This window comes from Lichenostomus cassidix, chromosome 1 (genome assembly GCF_008360975.1).
Source record: "Lichenostomus cassidix isolate B80296 chromosome 1, HeHo_3.0, whole genome shotgun sequence".
Lineage (NCBI taxonomy): Eukaryota > Metazoa > Chordata > Aves > Passeriformes > Meliphagidae > Lichenostomus > Lichenostomus cassidix.
The window spans coordinates 96498855-96519352 of record NC_139479.1 but is presented as its reverse complement, the minus strand read 5'-3'; the positions used below and the strand labels follow the sequence as shown (position 1 = coordinate 96519352).

The 20498-nt window shown below is 39.0% G+C and overlaps 1 protein-coding gene across 3 annotated transcripts in view; it reads left to right on the top strand.

The window, feature by feature from the left end:
* CBLB (Cbl proto-oncogene B) overlaps positions 1 to 4534 on the top strand; it is a 127358-nt gene extending 122824 nt beyond the window's left edge. For all 3 annotated transcript variants that reach the window (XM_085072640.1, XM_085072622.1, XM_085072630.1), the window contains one exon: positions 718 to 4534. In XM_085072640.1, the coding sequence (XP_084928766.1) occupies positions 718 to 980 (263 nt within the window). In that variant the 3' untranslated portion in view covers positions 981 to 4534. The remainder of the gene's footprint in view (positions 1 to 717) is intronic.
* Positions 4535 to 20498: the final 15964 nt, after the last annotated feature.

Here is a 20498-nt window from a genome sequence, read left to right as displayed (position 1 = left end):
AGGGAATGAGAGATGTTTCTAAAGGGGACTGGAGAGGAAGGAGCATGTTGTGTTCTCATCATGGGAATAATTGGACTCTCTTTGAAAAACCACCTATTTATGTACTTATGTGTAGCTGCTGTGCATGAAATGAGTAGCAAATGACTGAACAGAATCTGCAAGAGGGACTCATAAATTAAGGATTTTTCTCCCTCAGTCTTATTTGTCTGGATTCCTCTTCTGTACAACTTATGATTCTCAATAATATTGTGATCAAATTTGGGGGTTTTTTGGTAGGGTTTTTCTTGTTTACTTTTTTTGTTTGCTTGTGGGGGGTTTGCACGTTTTTTGTTAGTTTGTTTTGTTGTTTTGGGGTTTTTTTAACTAAGAAGTTCTCAGACTGGGAGTTCAGAGTGGAGAGCCTTTAAAAGTTTTGACTGGCTATTTTCACTGTCTTTGCTGTTCCATCATACTTTGTTTTTCTTCCAGCTTTAGATAATCCATGTTGTAAATGGCATGTTCCTATCATATTATTAAAACAGTATATTACTACATTATTTCCATTTTGGATGTTCTTGAGGATTTCAACTTCTGTCCAAATTTTAAAATGAGATATATTGGTTAACTAAAATGTTCCTTTAGAATTTTACTTTTTAAACTGCTTCATGAGGTTGGACCAACCTATAACACAGTCTTAGGCCGATTTATAATGATTTTTATCTCTTTTATTTGAAACAGATGGTTCACAAGCACCAGCCAGGCCCCCTAAACCACTTCCTCGGAGAACTGCACCAGAAATACATCACAGGAAAGCATACAGCTCTGACAGTTCCACGGAAAATGTGGATGCAAAAATTGCAAAACTTATGGGAGAGGGCTATTCCTTTGAAGAAGTCAAGAGGGCGCTGGAAATTGCCCAGAATAATGTTGACGTGGCCCGTAGCATTTTAAGAGAGTTTGTCTGTTTTCCTCCACCAGTCTCCCCACGTCTCAATCTATAGCAGCATCAAGATGTTCTTGGAGCATATGAATTCTACAGATACACATGTGGATTGGGGAATGAGAGGAAGAACAGAATGGAATATTTTTCTTCCATCCTTAGTAGAAGGATGTTTGTTTCCAGCCGTTTATCAAAGGCTCCTGGCTGCTCTGATCAAGACTTATAAATATGCTGAGGCTTATGTATTTTTGCTAGCCATACTTTTTTAAATCAGGGTTGAACTGACAAAGTAATTTAAAAAAAGTTTACTTCCCTAGAACTTTTAATCTGTGAAATGCTTTTTCTTGTTTACAAGTTTGCAAGTTACAGTTTTCTAGTTTGTGCCTGTACTATGTTCCTGTTCATATTCTCTTGTACTTGTGGTCAGTTCTGCTGTAGCATTCCCAACAGTTTCCATGCTGACCACTCCATCAACTAAATCATCACTTTCCAGAAGTTCTGTGTTTCTTTTGGTCTTCTTTTTCTTTCACAAGATGCTTTAATTGTTTTTTTTGCATTTCAGCTCATCAAATGCAAAAAGTGTGTGGCCTTCACTACTGATATTTTTTTCTTCTGAGATTCCTTTGCTTTTGAGAGAGGAAATATCTGAATGTAAAACACATTATTCTGTCTGTAAACAGCCTTTTTAAAGGTATTTTGACAGTAATGTTGGGCAGCTTTCTGTTTAACAATAATTCCATGACCTGTAGCCCTCAAGGTCTTTTATATAGAGTTTCCACAAAAAAAATCCCAACCAAAAAATAAAACACTTCATGCAGCAGTGATACTGAGTTCTCACATGTAAAATCTCTTTCAAATTTGAGTATTTGACTGCAGATGTTAAAAAAAGCCAAATGCACTCGATAATATTGTGTTTTGGTTACACTAATGATACCAGTTCTTTATGGCAAGACTAGAAGGAATCTTTTTCAATTATATTAATGGTATTCAGGTAAATTCCAGTTCTAGCTTCAGTAAAGTAGAATGTGATTAGTATTTTGTTCGAGTGATTATCCTGTGTTTCATTGTGGCTTGGATCAGTTTGTATTAACTTGGAAACTTTAAATCTTTGATGCACTGTTAATTCCTAATGCTACTGTAGCAATATTTTTTTGCAAAGTTCTTTAGCAACCTACTCTCCCCCACCCTATACACTTTATAATCCTCAAGGATGTGTTTAATACCCAAATTCATTCACTCACTTTCCAGCTGCTTAGTTGGAAATACATTTATACTTGGTTAGTGATTCTCCAAACTCTGACATTTTATTTTTGAGTCCAAATTGATGCAAGCCAATTTAAAAATATTCCTGATTTTAAAAAAGAGAGAGAAGACAACTCTGTTCTGAGTACTTTCAAAGTTGAGTCCAAATATTTTCAGAACCATTCTTAAGATTGCTGCTTTCTTGTTTTTTAGGAAACTTTGAAATCTTTTCTTTCAATACTATTGAAAAAATAAAACCATGTGGTAGTTAGAATATTTTTCTCATTTTGAGATGTGATGAGTACATGAAAATTTTCAGTGTGCCAGGCAGGGTGCGAAATGTACATTCATTATTCCCTTTCAGCTGTTAGTGTTCTCTTTCACTTTGAGCAAGTGCTAAAATTTATATCACTTACAGGATCAGATCTCATTTGTTGTAAAGATGTTTTTAAAGACAGCACGTGGCTGAGCTGAAGGATTCGAAATAACTGAGAACACCCCTTGGAAATTACTGTGCTATCTCAGAGTCCCGTCGTTTCATCGAAGAACTTATTCTTAAAACTAATTAAATTGTTTTGTAGCATCACAAAGCATAGTATGGATATCATAAATCTGCTTCAGTGATAAGAGATTATCAGGAAAATACAGGGTATAGGGAAGAGCTGATGTTACATTTTGATTTAAGCAAATGATTCTGAGTTTATGCTCCAGGAAAGGACATTTGCATCTTTAATTGTTAGTTCCTCAAGTACAGGCTTATGAAAAGTTTTAGTTTTAAGTTATATTCTGTGCTTTTGGTTCAAGTTAATCTCTTTCCTCTGTTTTGGGAGAGTTTTGGGTAGTATTGAGCCCTCTTGTTCATTTGGTTTGTTTGCAACATCACAATAGCATTTTAGCTAGCTGTAAATTCAAAATGATTCACGCTATTAAATTATACACTCTGGTTGTACTGGAATTACTGAAATGAGGTTCTAGCATAACTGCCAGCATAGCAATGATGACAGTGAAAAAAAGAACACTTTACAAGGATGAACAAACAATCTGCAGATTGAGTTTTGAAATTTTGAATTGTAATGAAGAACTCATTTTCTCTTTTTTATGCAACAGCTTAGTATAAATTATGTCCTTATATTTCAATTAGAGGCTGGAACTGCTGCTTGATAGATTAAGGTTTTTAAAGTTTTCCTTCTCCTTTCTGGTTGTGACCACCAGTGACACTATTTTATTATGTGTTAAAGAACCAAACTTGATGAGCAATATTCTGAGTGGTAACTTGAAAAGAGTTCCATTAATCTTTAAATGAGTGTGCTAATAACACTTCTAAATAGTGGAACATGCAGACTGTTTCAAACCTATTTTGGTTAGTAGTTTTAAAGTCAAACAGCAAAATTGCTTTGCTAGAGTGTTGATGTTTACTCTGCAGGAATTAATAGGCTTAAAATAAATTAATCTGGCTGCAGTCTAGTTCTCTAAAGACATGGTTCTCTAAACATATTTTTAACCTTTGAAAGACTCAAGGGTTTGAGCCTGGCAGTGTGTTACACACTTATATAACTTAAGGAAGACTGACTTGAATGAGAGTGCTTGGGTGAACAAGGTTGGTTAAACTCAGAAACATGTGCTATCATATTTGTTCCAAAATTGCAGTCTTTAGACCAAGCTTGAGATGTCTGTTGGCCTCACCTTTTCTCTCCTTTTGGCTGAGTTACTGCATTTTGAGCAAATTGGCTGAATCAGAAGTTGAGCAGAGCAAGTGGACATCAGCAGCACAGATCTTTTCCAAAGACTATGTGTAGGAAAAATTTAATTTGTTGTAAAGGAAATTACCATAATTAGCCATGTTAATGGCTTGTCTGGAACCCTAAAATGGCCACTGGTAAAATTTGTTAATGTCCAGTATCTCAAGAGTGCATTTGGCACAGCTTTTTTTATAATGTGAATTTAGGAAGTTTTGTACCAGGATCATTTCTTCTGTTGTATTTCTCTCATTTTCAGCTTGAAGCTTTACTTTGCACTGACAACTCTGACCTGAAAGCATTTAAATTTGTGTCTTAAATATTGACAAATTTTGAAGCAAATGAACACCGTATTCAAAGCAAATTCAGGTGCTACCTGTTGACCTGGAATTTAGCGCATTTAGGAGTGACTTCTTGAAAAAGGACTTCAGCAGTTTCCATTTTGAAGGATTTTCTTTCAAATAACTATTTTATCTGAAAATGCCTTTTATAAACTTGTCTAACATGTGGCAAATTTAGTGATGTGTTCAATTAATTTATATTTTATTCAACATTCTTTTTACATTTTGGTTATTATGTATGCTCAAGTTCTTTATCTGTTCATGTAAGGTATTTTATAAAATTAATGTTAAGAGAATGTTGGGATGGTCTATGATTTTTCAAGACTCTGTCTCTCTGTTATTGAACATTATCACTTTTCATGTGATGTTTTAGAAACATAGCTTGTCCTGTGTAGTGGCCTTAAAAACCATTGTTTTGTAAGCCACAAAAATGAGGCCTTGCTCTAAAACAAGGTAAATCATTGCATTGAGGCATGTGCTTCATATCCCCATACATTACCTCATTCCTAAATTTAAGCAGTAAAATTTGATAAATTGGCAGTAATTTTGGAATGTGCATGTAATAGCTGTATGGCAGAAAGATGCTAACCATTAAATACTTAGAATCCAAAGTGGTGAACATATAGTCCGACTGTATATTAATTTACAGGATTTTTTTTTTTAAGACAAATACAATTAGCTGACACTGACATTTTTTTAACATCCTGTGCATTAACATTCTCAAGTGTTGTACTCTTAATGTCAAAAATATTTTAGCTGGGCAAAACATTTTTTTTTCCTGTTGCTGTATCCCAGCATTCCAGAAAAAGTTCAGAAAAACTAACCTCTCTACTACACAAATGTTGCCATTTAAACCCCAACACAGTTGGATTAGACCTTTAGTGCTGAGATTTTCATGGTACTTCCTTCAGTGTGCTAAATCCTTGTCCACTGTGCATGTTACTAATTAGAGAAATTACCTGTTTGGGATACTTGTCTGTAGTACTAGAGGTGCCTATTTCTGTAATTTTTACTCTTCTGATGGGAAAGTTAGCTGTTACTTTATTGTGTTACAATCAAATTTTAGCAGCTAGGTGCTCTAGGAATCTTTCAGGAATTTTTGTTTGATAGACCCAGTCATTAATTCTGTACAAAATACCTGCTTCCATTTATCAGTTTCAATAAGTTTCCATCAGGAAATTGGTAAGTTTAACTTTTAAAACACTGTGTGTTACTTTGACATCTGAACTTTCCATTTGGCCTTAGATGATTTCATGTCTAGCAGTGGAAATTCTTATTCAGAATAAATGCTAATTCCCAAATCTTAATCTTAAATCACAAAAAAAAATCTTAATTTTATGAAACTTAATTACATAAACATCCTGAACATTGTAAGGAAATTAAAAGACTCAGAATGACGTGAACTGTGACAAGATTCTTGCTTGGTAGACCTGCCAGAAGCAAAAGCATAAACCCACTGAATAGTGATCTCCTCGCTGTGAAGCTGCTTGCATCTGTCTGGATCTGTGAAGGAATCAGCCAGCCCAACTACAACAGTACTGCTTGGAAAACAGCTTTTTTAATTGCAGTAAGTGCCACAGTAGCCAGCAGGTGGGAGAGGAGCAGATAACTAGACAGAAGATAATTCTGTCATAACAATCTAAACTCCTCTCTCCTGTTGCCATGCAAGATTTATTTAGTGTGAATTGTGTGGGGATGTAGTGCAAATGAAGGAATATTTGTTAAGATTATTCCAGTTTTCAGTTACTGTGTTCTTCTCCAGGGAAGTGTCCTTTTCTGAGGACAGTGTGTCTTATTTAGAAGTCACACTGTTTAGGAGCAGCGTGACAGGGTTTTAGCAGCAGAGGAAAGTGTGAAATAGCATTCTGCTCAGAAAGTGTTTGGATGCTAGCAAAGCAACCAAAAGCTTTATGAGGATTTCGGTGTAAACACCTCTGCTTTCAAGCTTATCTTCTTGGCTTTTGAAGGATATGTGTATGTTTGTTGAGGTGTACATGCTGCTCTGGTGAAGCATAGAGGAGAGAGTACTCCAGGTGATGCCAGCTGGGGAGCTCAGACCTAGGCTGTGGTACTCATGTTACAAAATACCTGCTCCTTTTGGGTAGCTGAATCTGCACAACTGTCAGGCCCCTGCAGTCATCCATGTTTTACAAGGGGAGTGTTTCTCCCTGTGTAGCTGGGGAGGTGCATCCATTTACTCCAAAACAGAGAGCTTGGCTTCTGTGCATCTATGTAGTGATCAGGACACTAAAAATAAAATCTGCTCCCTAGTTCTCTTTAGACCACAATGCAGTAAACGCCCTTGGAGAGCTCTTTCTAATTTGCTAATGGAGTGTCATTAAATTTCAAATTCTTTACAAACATAAGGCAATTTATATCATTACTTATTCAGAAATACCTGAAGGTAGGGGCTGGTAGTTTTCTGAAGCTTTTAACTTGTTTGAACATGTCACTTTCAGGTGTTTCCTCATATCTACATTTTTGTTACCAATCCCTTGTGGTCCATATGAAATTCTTGGGCCATTATTTAAAAGCATTTTTTCTCCTTCCACTATGGCTGATATCAGTAGTACCTTAATTACCTAGGCTCAGGCACTGAAATTCAAATTACCCTGCTCTCCTGCATCCCAGCTCAGGCCATGTTCAGCCTGACCTTTGTCCCAAAATGGATGCATCACTTTGCATCCTCTTCTGCTACCTCTTAACGCTGTTTTTCATCTTTTTCTCTCATCCCAGATCTCTTCAGTGACATCAGTCACCAGCACATCCTTCCTCTCCATAATGACAGACACTTTACAGTTTCCCCCCTCAGCTTGTGGCCAGATCTATATTTTCTTCTGTGATCCTTCATAAAGTGTTCTGCTGGCCTTGTCTGTCTCAGTGATTGTACAGATTCTCTGTACTGTATCCAAATGGTCCCTGTGAGTATGGTCATCCAAAATGGATTGAGAATTCTGAGAGAAAGCCTGTTTTCTTTGTTAATATCCCTGGCATTTTTTCCTGTTCCTGTCTTTACCTGGAAAAGCATTCTTGTCTTTCATGATTTACTTGTCAGGGATGAAGATGAAATCCATTTCTTATTTCAGCAGATCCCTATTTTGCTTCTGAGATGTGAAAAGAAACCAACACAGATTATATCTGCTAGGAATAGTCCTTATGTTTGAGATTGTGTCTCAATATATGAGAAGGTTGTCCAATTAATTTGGTTGGTATCTTGAAAAGTCACAAATACATTTGATTACTTTTAATACTAATTGAGGAGCAGGTGGAAAGGATGAATTAAAATTTTAAGATGTGTCAAAGAAATTGTGAACTTACTTGCAGATAAAGTAAGAAATCCCCCATAAACAGCTGGGATAAAAGAGTGATCTTTGATATCAAAGAAGTAAGTATCAGGTAGCTTGAAAATTCTTGTATAGAGAAAGTAAAAGCACTATATCTGAATGATTCCACCAATGGCCCCCAAAAGACCTTTATTCCTCATTTGTCAGGTAACCTTGCCCATATGTTGGCTGTGTCAATGACAACTTTGTAGCTTTTTAGGTGAACCAATATTTGTGAGCATGACTGGAGATAGGTTTGGGTTTGCATTGCTGCTGCCTGGGGGAGGATACATATTTTAGTTTTCCCAAATTCTATGAATGAAATGGTGAATTTCATTAGGTCTCATACAAGTGTAGATTGCTAACCTGAATGAGATCCTGCATGGACAGGACAGCTGGATGGTGAGGGAAGGGTTGGGAATGTACAACCTGACTGATCAAGGAGCTTCTCTGCTAGAACTGTGATTGTCTTGGGGGAGCAGGGATGTAGTGAAATGGAATCAGGAGGCAGGGAATCAGGTGAGAAAAGACGGGTGGACATTTGGTGCAAAAAAGCAGGAGGAAAAAGATGTCAGAAATCTTAGAGAAGCATTTCATAGTGTGGATGGAGGGAGGAATTTGAGTTGTAGTGTGCAAGGGTACACTTAAGTGGGGAAAATCTTACTTGCCCTGTTTGGAGCAGAACATAGTTACATGGAAAGGGCTGTATGTTCCTGCATGTATCATCCAGAGTGATCTGTGCCATAGTTAGTACCCTTATTTCAGTGTTTGTCCTCACACCACTTCTCTTCACATGTACACACACCACTCCCACCCTTGCTGTGGTCTGTGGCACAGCTCTGAAATTCTTTGTGGCAATCTACTCAGTCAGTTCTCATAGGAGTATTTTTTACCTGTGATTTAGCATGAGGTTTCCAGCCCTTCAAGGGTTTTCTATGTGTTTTGAGGTTTAGCTTTTAGCAGGAAGACTATTAGCAATAAACAAACCTTGCTTGGAGTTAAACAGACTTGTCTTCAGGCATTGGCATCCTTTCCTTTGATGTGTTGGTGTTGCTGAGTAAACAGTCTCCAAAATAATTAGGACAGGCGGAGCCTTAATTGTATCTGTGCTTTGGTTTTAGGATTTTGAGATACTGGCTGACCAGGGCATTGCTGCAGGCTGTGGACCTGCCATCAAACTGGCTGTTGGTTCCCTTTTCAACCACATTCTATAACAATTTGTAAGGGCCTGAGACAAAATTAAAATTGACTGTGGCTTCATTCAAAGATGTTGTGGGTATGCTTTTCACTTTTTGTGGCTGTGTAACTTGCTGTATTCACCTGTGGTGTCATGAGCATAACGCTGTAAAACTCAACCTATCCTGAGCCCTGTGTCATTTGCATGCTTATTTAGTGTTTGCTGTGCTCTGCCTCATGAAGTGCACAGTTTTCCTCTGATGGGCTGCACAGGACAAAGGTTAATTTCCTGCTAGTGATGAGCACAGCAGTGTGGAATAACAGCTTGTACACAGAGACTGCTGATGTACAAACTACCTTAGCAATGTGGATTGATTTTTCTTGGTTGGTTGAACTGAAATTTGTTTTTCAGTGATCTGCCCTATGGGACCTTGTGTTATTGATACTGTATCATCATTGTATTTGAGTTTTCTCTATTACAGCAATATTCATGCCTCTTGAGGCTACCTGGTCTCCCTTTCAAGATAGTACCAAAGTCTGTCAGGAGAGCTGTATGAGATGTATGGAGTGGGTCTGGTTGCCTGCTTTGTTAGTAGCATGTTTGTGGGAGAAAAGGGATTTTGGAAGAAGCATTTTATTTATTTATTTATTTGGAGAATTGGTTGTATGGTGGAGAAGTTCCTGTTTCCAGTTTTTGGAAGCCATTGCACATGCCTTTAAAAAAAGGAAGGTGCTAGCACTGAACAGTGGCTTTGAGGGAGCTACAAATCCTTCAACTATTTTTTTTTCCTTCTTGGTTAATAAACGACTATGCAAACTTCTGCTCTCTACAATTTCTGAAATGATGCCAACTTACTGATGCTTGTTCAGCAGTTACACTGTTTGAACAAGACCTTATTGTCTACCTCTTGTTGGCACATCAGTGACAACAGAATAAAAAATGTTTCTCAGAGGAAATAGGAAGGAGGGATGTGACAGAGGTATCTGCGAAGGAAGAAAAGGAAAAAATAATATTAAGAAAATCCCCTTATGGGAAAAACAAATAGAAGGAAGAAAGAAAAGTGTTCATTTGGTGAAGGTTCTTTCTCCAGAACTAAATGAGAAGTGTAAGTCACATCAGCAGATAAAACACAAATTGTGGTGGGTAATACAACTTAATAATTCCATTTAATGCTGTTTTAAATTACCAGCAAGTCTCAGAAAGAATGGGCCTTTCTTTTGTCCTTTATATTATAATGAAAATGTATTTAGTTAACATCTAAGTTTAGAAAAGATTCACAGAATTAGGTGGCTTGAAATTTTTAGAAAGTTCACCAAATCTTGCAAATGAATGACTAAGCAAAGAAAACTTTATCATTTGGCAGTTTTGTATCTGAGCCCCATTTGGAACCTATGAAATCTAGAAAGTGTTGAAACCTTACAGGTTACTTTGAAATGGGATATTGTGGGGTTTTTTCTCAGAATTGAAATCTGGGTTTCACTTTTCAGTGAAGTGGTGGAAATAATTTTCCAACTACAGAGCAGTCATGGTGTGCCTATGCTTTATGCTCATTACTGGCAGTAAATCATACAGCCATTAGGCATGCTGAAAATTTTTATTGCCCAAATATAATGAAATTAATTGGGGGGCAGTTGTGATATCAGTTTCAGGTGGTCCAGTTTCAAAAGTGACTCCCTTTTCACCCAGCATATTTTAAGATAGATTTCTCAATTGGTGTACTAAAAACTACTAAAATCTGTTAATCCAGAGAAACTCTGTAATATGCCTTTGGTAGGTATTGCAGTGTATAGAAGGCAGAAGGGGGGAGAGTGGAGAGAAGTGTCCTCTTTCTAGTTCTATGCCTCTATTAATTAATCTCTGAACTGCGGAGATCTCTTTGTAGAGGTTTTATTTTATGTGGCACTAGGAAAGCTAGTGTGAGTTTTGTCACTCAAGAAATACAGTTTATGTGTATTTTGCTCAGTTTAATTACAGAAACACATCTAGAGACTGCAGAGATTTGTGAGGGAGGCGAGTAGGGCAGTTTAGGAGAGTATAAAGGAGAGCACTTCTGCATTTCTGTAAGAAACTCGGGAACAAATTGGACAATGCTTCATTTGCATGTCTGCTGAATAACTTGTAGAGAAAGGGAGACTCCCAGAAAACCAGCCTATAATAAGCTTGGAAATGCTTGCCTGATCTCTGGGCTGCATGTGAGCTACTTTGAAGCTGCAGTGGCAGTGGGCTTTCTTGGATTGCAGAATAAGAAGGGGAAAGTCCTCAAGACTTTGGCATTTTCTTGCATTCTACATTTACATCAATGAATTAGGCTTTATTCAAACCAAGGGATCAGTTTTACAAAGCCATATCCTGACAAGAGGAAACGTTGCTAGGACTTGCCTCTGAGTTTAGAGAGAAGCTGGACTTCGAGGCTGAAACTAAAAATACCAGATAAACACAATGACATGATATTTGGTTGTCTGGGTTTGAGGGTGAGGGGGCTGACAATTATTTTCAAGTATTTAAAGACAAGTTCTTCTCCTTTAAACTCTGTTGACTAAAATCCATGGTTTCTGAGATATGTGATTGTTCCTTTCCCCACTGGGAAGGGGAGACCGTGTTTATTCATGAAAGCTCTATCAGATTAATTTGGGGGAGGGGGAGGATAGGGGGAAGGAGGGGGAAAGATGTTCCACAAGATTAGTTTTTAAAATGCTTTGAAAGCTGTTTTAGGAATGGTGATACCAGAACTCACATATATATATATATATAGAGAGAGAGAGAGAGAGATCCTTTGTGTGTAAAACAATATCCTTGTGGCAAGCAATAAGAAATGAAAATGGTTTATGTCTCTAAGAAACAATCTCAGTAATTTTGTTGATGTTTTGTTTATGCTGTAAGAGCATATTGTTTCTTGAGAAGTATAGTTGTAGCTTAATTTTATGATAATTGGAACTTAAATACACATCATAAGTGTAGCTCATTTATTTGCACTCCTGAAAGTGAAAGTTGGCACAATGCTGGAGATGGCAAACTGGAAGCTGCAAAACACCTATTCCTTCTCATTTCTATAGGGTAAGAAATGCCCCCTTTCTGCAATTGTACTGTGAGCAATGGGAGATAGGCCAGTCTGTAAGTGATGGAACAGACCATTACAGGCTCAGTTTTGTTGTTTCTCCAAGCTCTCTCATGTGGGATTTTTTGTGTCATTTTGCAAACAAAAGAATTTGATTAGTTCAGTTTAAAGGGAGAGTCAAACCATCATGAGTTCAGCAGGAGATGTCATGACAAGTTCAGAGAATAGGTGAAAATAATGGCATTTGCCTCCCTGTGCTGGGAAAACAAAATTCATGTGGGCCAAGGGACAGAGTTTCTCATCATGTTGATGTCTGCAGTTTGTTTCCTTTCTCCCTTAACTATTCTTTCTCTATTTCCTTAGTAGGTTCTCTTCTGTTTATCCAGACTTTCTGTGTGTGATGCAAGCAGCAGTGCTTACATAAGGACAAACCTTTTAGCAGGGTCTGTTGTGCTAGGACAAGGTAACATTTGAGCCTGAAGAAGGATTGATTTAGATCAGATAGAAGGAAGAGGTTTTTTACAGGGAGGGTGGTGAGACACTAGAAGAGGTGGCTGTGAGAGGTGGTGGATACCCCAACCCTGGAAACATTCAGGTTGGATGGGTCTCTGAACATCCTGCTCTAGTGGAAGGTGTCCCTGCTCATTGCTGGAGGGATTGGAATAAATGGGCTTAAAACCCACAACTATTCCATGATTCTGTGATTAAGGCCATATAAAGGAGGAAAGTCTTATCTAAAAACAGATCCAAAGAAGTTTGTATTATGGTTCAGACTTTTGTTTTTCTGAATTTACTTGTTCAAGCAGTTTGGAATCCAGCTCTTGCTGTGAGTTTCTGTTTCTTAGGCTTCTATCAAAATACTTGAATCAGTAAAGGCTGACTTCTGTGTGACTCACTTCTATTGATCTAAAAATGAAATCAATAGAAATAAGGTGCGTCTGCCAAAAACCTTCATGATTTGAAATGAAAGGCAATTAAAAGATGATGATTTGAGCTAAAGCCATTAGAAGAGATTTATGCCCTAATTAATCTACATATCTTGTTTCTATTAAGATTTTTCCTAATATAATGAAACAAACTTTGTTTCTTATTCCACTCTGACCTTTCATCAATAAAATTTCTACTGCCTCAAAGTCAGGATTCTAGCTGCTGAGATTCTTTTCTTCCTCTCCACCTCAGCAAAGATGGATATCTGTGAAGAAGAAACTTCCAGGATGTTGACACTTAAATGCAGTGCTTTTGGCTTGATTTTTTTTTTTTTCATATTTGAGAGATATGAGAAAATATGGAAATTAAAGATATATTGCTGTCATTCTGCCTATTTATCTGATCCTGGACAAAAATCTTCTTACAGTGGTGAGACCCCAGTGGACTAGATGATGGAAAAATAGAAAACCCAGAACAGCAAAATAGGTCTTCTACCAATACTTTGTCTCTACTGTGAGGCAGAAACGTAGAATATATATATAAACATATAAACATCCTATTGAATTTTAAAATAGGAGTAAGACGTGAAAATTTGAGGAAATAGCCATGTAGGGGAGTACAAGCAAACTACTATCTTAACTGGTACCATTTATTTTATATTGGCAACTCTGAAAGTAACATAGGAACTTTAACCAAGCAAAATTATGTATAGTGTTGAGATATCTTTGCAGATATTCGTAAAATGCAATTAGATTTAATTTGCAAACACCCAAAATATGGCAGTGGGGGAAGCCTTCATACCTTCATAAACCTAATTAGAACATCCACTTTCTCTCCCAGTCCCATTTTCAGTAAAAGAAGATGAAATTTTTTGAATTATACTCTTCCAGCTCTCTTATAGTGTTTTACTGGTTCTCTCACCTCACCTTCTTCAGTCTCAGGCTTTATATTTTTCTCTTGGTTCATCTTATATATTCTCTAAGCTTCCTTCATCTGTTCTATTTGCTTATTATGATGTGATTTCTCTATTATTAAGATTTTCCTCAGAATTTTTAAAATCTTACTTCCCACACTTACTGGCTAGTGCAGCCTAAGTACTGCAGCTGCTGAGATCTCATGCCCCTCTCTTCAAGATCCTGACATGTCACACTGTGATCTCTCTCCTCCTTTACAATTTTTGCTGCCCAGGGACATTCAGCGACAATAACACTCTGCTTCTTTCCTGCCCCTTCTGTCTTCCACAGTGAGCAAATGTCTCATTAGCAGCTGTTCATTAGCTGCTCCCTGGCTGTTTGTGCCAGGCTGAAATACCTGGCCAGCTCTGTAAGTGGCTTTAAGTGCAGTTGTCCCTTATCTGCACAAAGCATCGATGCTGTGTTGAGACCATTAAGCTTTTAACTGTGTCAGTGGTTTGTCTTTTGTGTTGGCTGGAATCATACCTGTGTGTGTTTCCACAATTCTGTCACCTTTGCAGTGTTCTCTGTGATGCTGAATGGTAACTCCTAATCTATAGGCAAAATGCTCTGAGGCTGTGAACGTTTTTTTAATTTTTTTTTTTTAAGGAAAATGCAGATATTAGCTTGTTCTGTGGGTTGTAGCAAAGCATGCTAGCCAGGAAAGCTGTGGTGCTTACTGTCTTCCTGAGGTGAGTCAGATGATGTAAATTATGGAAACTCATGTACTTTTCTCCACGACGTCTGTTGACAACATGTAGTTTCACTTTCAAGCAGGAGCCCACTGAACTGGGCACATGATAACCAGCTCAAAAACCCTGCAGATTACAACAGTGCTGAGAAATTATGGTAAAGAGAAGGGACTAATTTTATAGACTGGGAAAATAATAAATATTTTCTACCATTTTTTTTGCTTTTCTACATTTTTTATCCACTTTTTAGCAAATCTTAAGTTTGGTAATGAGATGTGGTCTGTTTTTGTGCTTTGAAATGATCCAGTTTCTGCCTTGTGAAAATCTGGTTGTTATTCAACAGGGTAATGTTCAAGCTGGTCAAGGTTTTTTGAAAAGATTGTTTAATGATGTGCCACCTCTTTTGTAGGATATCTGCACTATTTTTTTTTAAAGTTTTTTTTAAACATTCTTGTATGTTATTTGGCTGTAGGGGGTTGATATCTTGACTCTGCCCTGGAAACGAAGAATTTACTGTAAATGTGCTTTGATTGAAGATCAGCTCTACAGCTGCTGTGGTTTCTCTGTTGCAGAAAATGCTGTGTGTTCCCCAGGGGCTCTCAGTCTTGACAACACACTGTCCATATTATCTGCACATTCATTTCCTGGCATCTTTTTTGAGATTGTGTGGGTCAGGCTAAAACTTGGGTACTTTCCTCCTCTTTTTGTCTAATTACCTGTGCCAATCACAGGCCTAAGGAAGACAAATCACTACCAATTTATGGCCATGAGATCAAAACCAAATGGGAGACCAATGACCAAATAAAGCCAAGCTGAAGATGGAAAGGAGGCAAAATTGCAGTAGCAGTGAACACAGAGGATAAAATTATGAAGGCATGGGGATAGATTGATAGCAACTGAGATGCTTGGAAGGAATTTAATGACAGGAAAAAAAGACTTTTGCAGGAAGACTGATTGTGGATTTTTTGCTTTATTTTCCATCAGGTGAAAAACTAGCTGCAGGGAGCTTTCCAGGACAGACATTAGACAAAAAATAAACAGGTAGGAGACAGAGAAAGGGGGAGAGTAGAAAGAATCTTCCTGCTTGTGGTTGGGTTTGTTAGTAAGAGAAGAAATAAGAGGGGTCCAGGAACTGCCTGATAGGGGATGCACAGCTCTTCTGAAAATGGTTTTGGTGATGGAGTATGGACTGTCTAGTGCACTTAACCTATCCAGAAGCATGCTCTTTCCAAACTCTTACTGCCTGTCTCAATACTGATGATGTATCTCTAATGCTTGCCTGCAAACATGTAGGCTCTTTCTTCAGCACTGGTTTTGTTTCATTTTTTTCACCTTTCTCTCTGTGAAGACTTTCCCATTAGAGTTTAGAATTCATTCAATACATGGACAGTGATTTCTCCCCTTCAATCAGAGCTGTTTGACCAAAGTCTTACTGAAAGCCTGTGCTCTATAAACCAAGGGGCTGAACAGTGTCCTCTGCTGAAGGAGCTTGCTGATGAGCTGAGCTGGTCAGACCTGCACAGCTCCACAGCCCTGCCCAGGGCTTTTCTGAAACACCCTCTCCCCTGCACGTTCAGTTCATCCCTCTGTGCCTGTGCACAGGAGAACACAAAGGACAGACACATCCTCCTGATGTGAGGAAGGTGTGGTGTCAGGGTGGGAAAGCCTGAAATAACACTGTTGCTGAAAAGCAAGGCTGGCTGTTCATGCAATCTTGTGTAGCAAACACAGGAAGAATGGAGTTTCTGCTGGGCTGCTTGCATGCACAAGGCATCCACTCCATGCCTCTGCCATGGCTGCAGCAGAGGGGAGGGAAGAGGAGCTGTGGGGACAGGGAGAGCACAGCCACAGGAGGAGCCCCTGTGGAGCAGTGCTGCAGGGTGAATATTGACTGTAGGCTTGTGGCTCCTTCTCAGATCACCCATGTTCTGGTGCTGTTCAGTAGCAAAAGGACTCTGGAGGGGTGGAAACCATGCTGGACAAGATTTTAATCTGCAACACTGAAGGCTTTGCTTCCAGAGTTGCCAGCCTCTCCTGTCTCCTCCTTTCCTGAGCCTGAGTTGTGGTGTCACAGGCTCATTTATAAAAGGGTGTCAAATTACGGGAGAAAGTTTTATTCATCATAAATGGCAGCCCTGTGTTTCAGCAGATATTTTGTGAGTCTGGTGAGCCTAAATCAAGGCAGTGTGGATTAAACTGTCCCTCTGATTTCCTAGCTCACTTTTGGAGGGTGTTTGTCAGTCTGAAACCCTTTTACAGCCTGCAAAATACTGTCTTTTAGTAAAACTCCTTTGGAATCCTTATCCATTATCTTGGCATCTTGTAGAAAGCACAATTATGTCCCAAAGTTTGGTTGACCAAGCCTTGTTAAATGGATGACAACTTCCAATCCTCTTCAGTAAATAATGTTTCCATTTCTGTAAGGTTGGCTTTTTTTCCTTTTCCTCCTATTTGATATCTCAGGCCAGGGAGCAGTGTATATTCCTACCAGTCTGAGTTTAAATGAAGCAGACAGCTAACTTTGATTTGCTTCTATTCCTTCCCATCAGACAACTGGCTTGCATTAATCATATTAATAAAAATGGCATTAAAATTACCAAGTTTTAAAAAGGCTCATGACCCACCAAGTTACAAGTCATCCTGCATGCATATTAATTACAAGTTGTCTAAATTTTAGTAAAAGCTCAAAGGAATCACGTTTTCCCTGCATGTTGGCTTTAATTTGGAAAGCTCCCTTGTAATGCAAGATGTATCCCATCCTAATATGGTTCTCTAATAATAGTATGCTTTAATTTTGATGGATGATCCCCAAATGCTTTAAATCCACTAAGAGTTGCAGTAATTAAAATTTTTTTTAATACTTTGTTTCCTGAACTGTCCGTGGTGACATCCATCTATCATCCCATGGATTTCTCATTCTCCTTGGCTGGGGGGAAAAACCAACAAACAGACCCTCAAATAATTTGTATTTGATAGCTTACCTTTGCTGCTATCGGCTGGAGGGAGCGTGTTATAATTTATCTCCCTCTAGTCACTGCTCCCTTTTTGAGGGATTGTGCTCTGAAGAGGTGCACATTTTCCAGGGATGTTGGAAGCCCTTCCCCTCTCTCCTCAGTCTCCAAGCAGTAGTGTTGTTCCAACAGGAGAGCCAGAATGTCACTTCATCCATTCTGAGTGATTGCCAAGGGAAACTGAAGCACAAGGTAGAATTCACTGGGCAATTTCTTTTCTGTTTCATGCTTCCCTCTCCATTTTCTTTTTTTTTTTTTTGTAATGTTTTACCTTACAATGTTTGTGATATAATATATAATGCTTACATATACAAACCTAGTGTATATTTTCAGTGCAGAATATTTATTGAGTGGTTGTACAAAACAAGACGAAGTGTTGGGATGTTAATCTCCTGTCATCTCCCCCAGACCTGTCCTTTTCTCTCTTCCTGAGTCATGGCTCCTTGTCTGACCTTTGCAGAGCAGCATATCCAGTTGTGTTTTCCCTCACTCCTGGCTGGTTTTACCCTTTATTTCAGAGATGACAAAATCCCACCCCAGCAAAACAGGATGGCAGGTCTGTACTCCCACTAAATCCAGTGTCTGGATTTAGGCAGTGAGCCCAGGAGCATCCTGGCTTGAATAAATAGGGGAGAAAAATGTTTCCTTTCTGTGCCAGTTAATAATCAGATCATATTCACAAGTAAAATTTGATTAAGCTTCTGATTAGGAAAGAGTAAGCCAGGAGTTTGAAGCTTGTTGTGTCAACAGAACAGATTAGCTCCAGTCTGACGTTCTGCTTTCAATAAGGACCTGTTAATGGAATTACAGGGTCTGACTTCCCTGTGAGGTTCTGACCAGGACACAGAGCTTTGAGCAGTTGCTAAGTATCATAGGATATGCACTGGGACTTTGTAAACAGCCAGGCAGGAGACAACCAAGTCATTTAGTTACAATAAACGATAATAAGGAAGTAAAGAACTCTGTCTTTAATGAATGAGGTAAAACTTGCATGTTGGGAAAACTCCAGCAGGTTGCTGTCATTTTCCTGAAGTGACCACTCGGGAAGGCAGATGTCCTGCTGAAGGGTCCTGGGCTCACTGATGTACAAGGCTTTATTTGCAGAATAAGCCAAGTCAGTGCTGAAAAAGTTCTGAACAATTCTGACAGTCGACCCTTTTTACTGGAAAGCATTTAAGTAACATCAGCAGCACCTTGTGAGTGAGCTCATTGTGTGCAAGGAGAATCTGCCAACATGATGTGGCCTGGAATGGGAATGGCATTTGGGTTCTTGCTGAGAACAGATTTTAGAAGAAAAGGAGAAAATAATTCTTGTAAACTTTTTATTGTAATTTTTTTATGGAGCCTGGGTACTTTCAGCCAGCTCTGAGAAACGGCCAGCAGATCTCCACATATTAAACCATTGCTGTTTTGTCCTACAAGCCAGTGTCACAGAAATTCAGGGTACCAACTCTTCAAACCATATTGTAAATGCCTAGCATTTAGAAATATAAATAATGCTTAGCCTACTTTTCTCATCAGGATAGGATCCAGTGACAGTGTGATTAATCACAGGCTGTTCAGCATCAGTAGGGGGAAATGAAACCTATTAACGCCGCTGTGTTCTCCAGGCACCAGCGCTGTACCAGGAGGAAATGATCTCTGACGGGAGGAAAGACAGACTCCTAATTCAAAACACAAAATTCCACCTGCTGTCAAGAATGATTAGGGATCAGAAGGGTATGTCTGTGGTGATTGCTTGATCTTAGTGGCTAATGAAGTTAACTGTCTACAGTCAGATGCCCACTACAGTTCAGTGTGGTGCTTTACATTGTGCCTAAAACATGAGGTAATCTGGGCCCCTGCCCCAGGTCTGCAGGGGCAGGAGAATGCTTCCTCACACTACCTCGGGCACCAGCAGTGTCAGAGGGCACACTCTGCTCTCAGCTAAAGCAGCAACCTTTGCTTCTACTTGGTACTTCAGGCTCTGGGGACACTTTTTGGATGCTGTCCCTACGCAGTGCTTTGCTCTGCTGCCATCATTACCACCAGCATTAACAGTGCTCTTCATCTTTATTTGGGGGGCAAGGGGATGAGAGCAAAGCAATGTTTCTTCTACATCTTTGAACTTCAGCATGGTGGATTCACATAAATGCATCTTCTGTTCTACATTACAGCCAGGCTACTTCTGCCTACTAAACAAATAATTAATTTCACCATAACCTCTATGGATTTTGTCCTCCCTCAGATCACTTTGAGTTAATCTATGGGGGGGAGCAGATGTCCTGCTGGAATGCCAGGTCTTGGATTCTAATGTCTCTGCAGGAAAGCTGCAGATGGTCGGAAGGACACACCAAGGGCACTGCACTGCAATCCATCAGCTAAGAGAGAGCAGGATGGTGACGATGTGGACTGAAACAGGGTGACAAGCTGCTGTCACATGCACTCTTGCAGAAGACAGGGAAGTGCTTGTACTTCACTGGATACAGGTAGTGGTATCAAGGCTCCCATGTGGAGTGATTTGTCTTAGAGGGCAGGTAAGCTAAAAGTAACCATGCAGCCATAGGGGAGTTTGTCTTGTCAGCCTCCCCCCAGTTAGGGATTGTATCAGTAAAGCTGAGATTGCTTCATTACTGTTACTGAACTCTGAATTTGGGTACAGATGTAGCAGAATGGGGACCAGTGGAGAAGTAGTAGTCAGAAACAGATTAATTTGGGAAGGGATTGGCTAGAGAAAAGGATGTACAAGGGGAACAAAAAGGGTTCAGAAATTGAGAAAAAGATAATAGAGAATTTCTCAATAGAGAAATTGAGAGAAAGATAAAAATCAGGTTAAAAACAAAGAAGGGCAGATTTTCCAGCAGTAAGAGCAGAAACGTTTCCAGATGTTAGTGTAGCTGTCCCATTGGCCTAAGGCCACCAGGATGGCAGAGGGAACCCTTGGGACAACTCACTCACCTGCCAGCCAGGTGTGCTTTGGGAAGGATGGTGTAGGGGGGGAGAGCCAAGAGGGGTAACTTGCACCTTCATGTTAAATGCTGTGGGGAGAGAATGGTGACTTGTATTTCAGTAGTACTTATGTGTAATTAATAGGATTTAGCCTTGATAAATGGTAGCTTTGTAGCTGTGTGTAATAGCAAGCC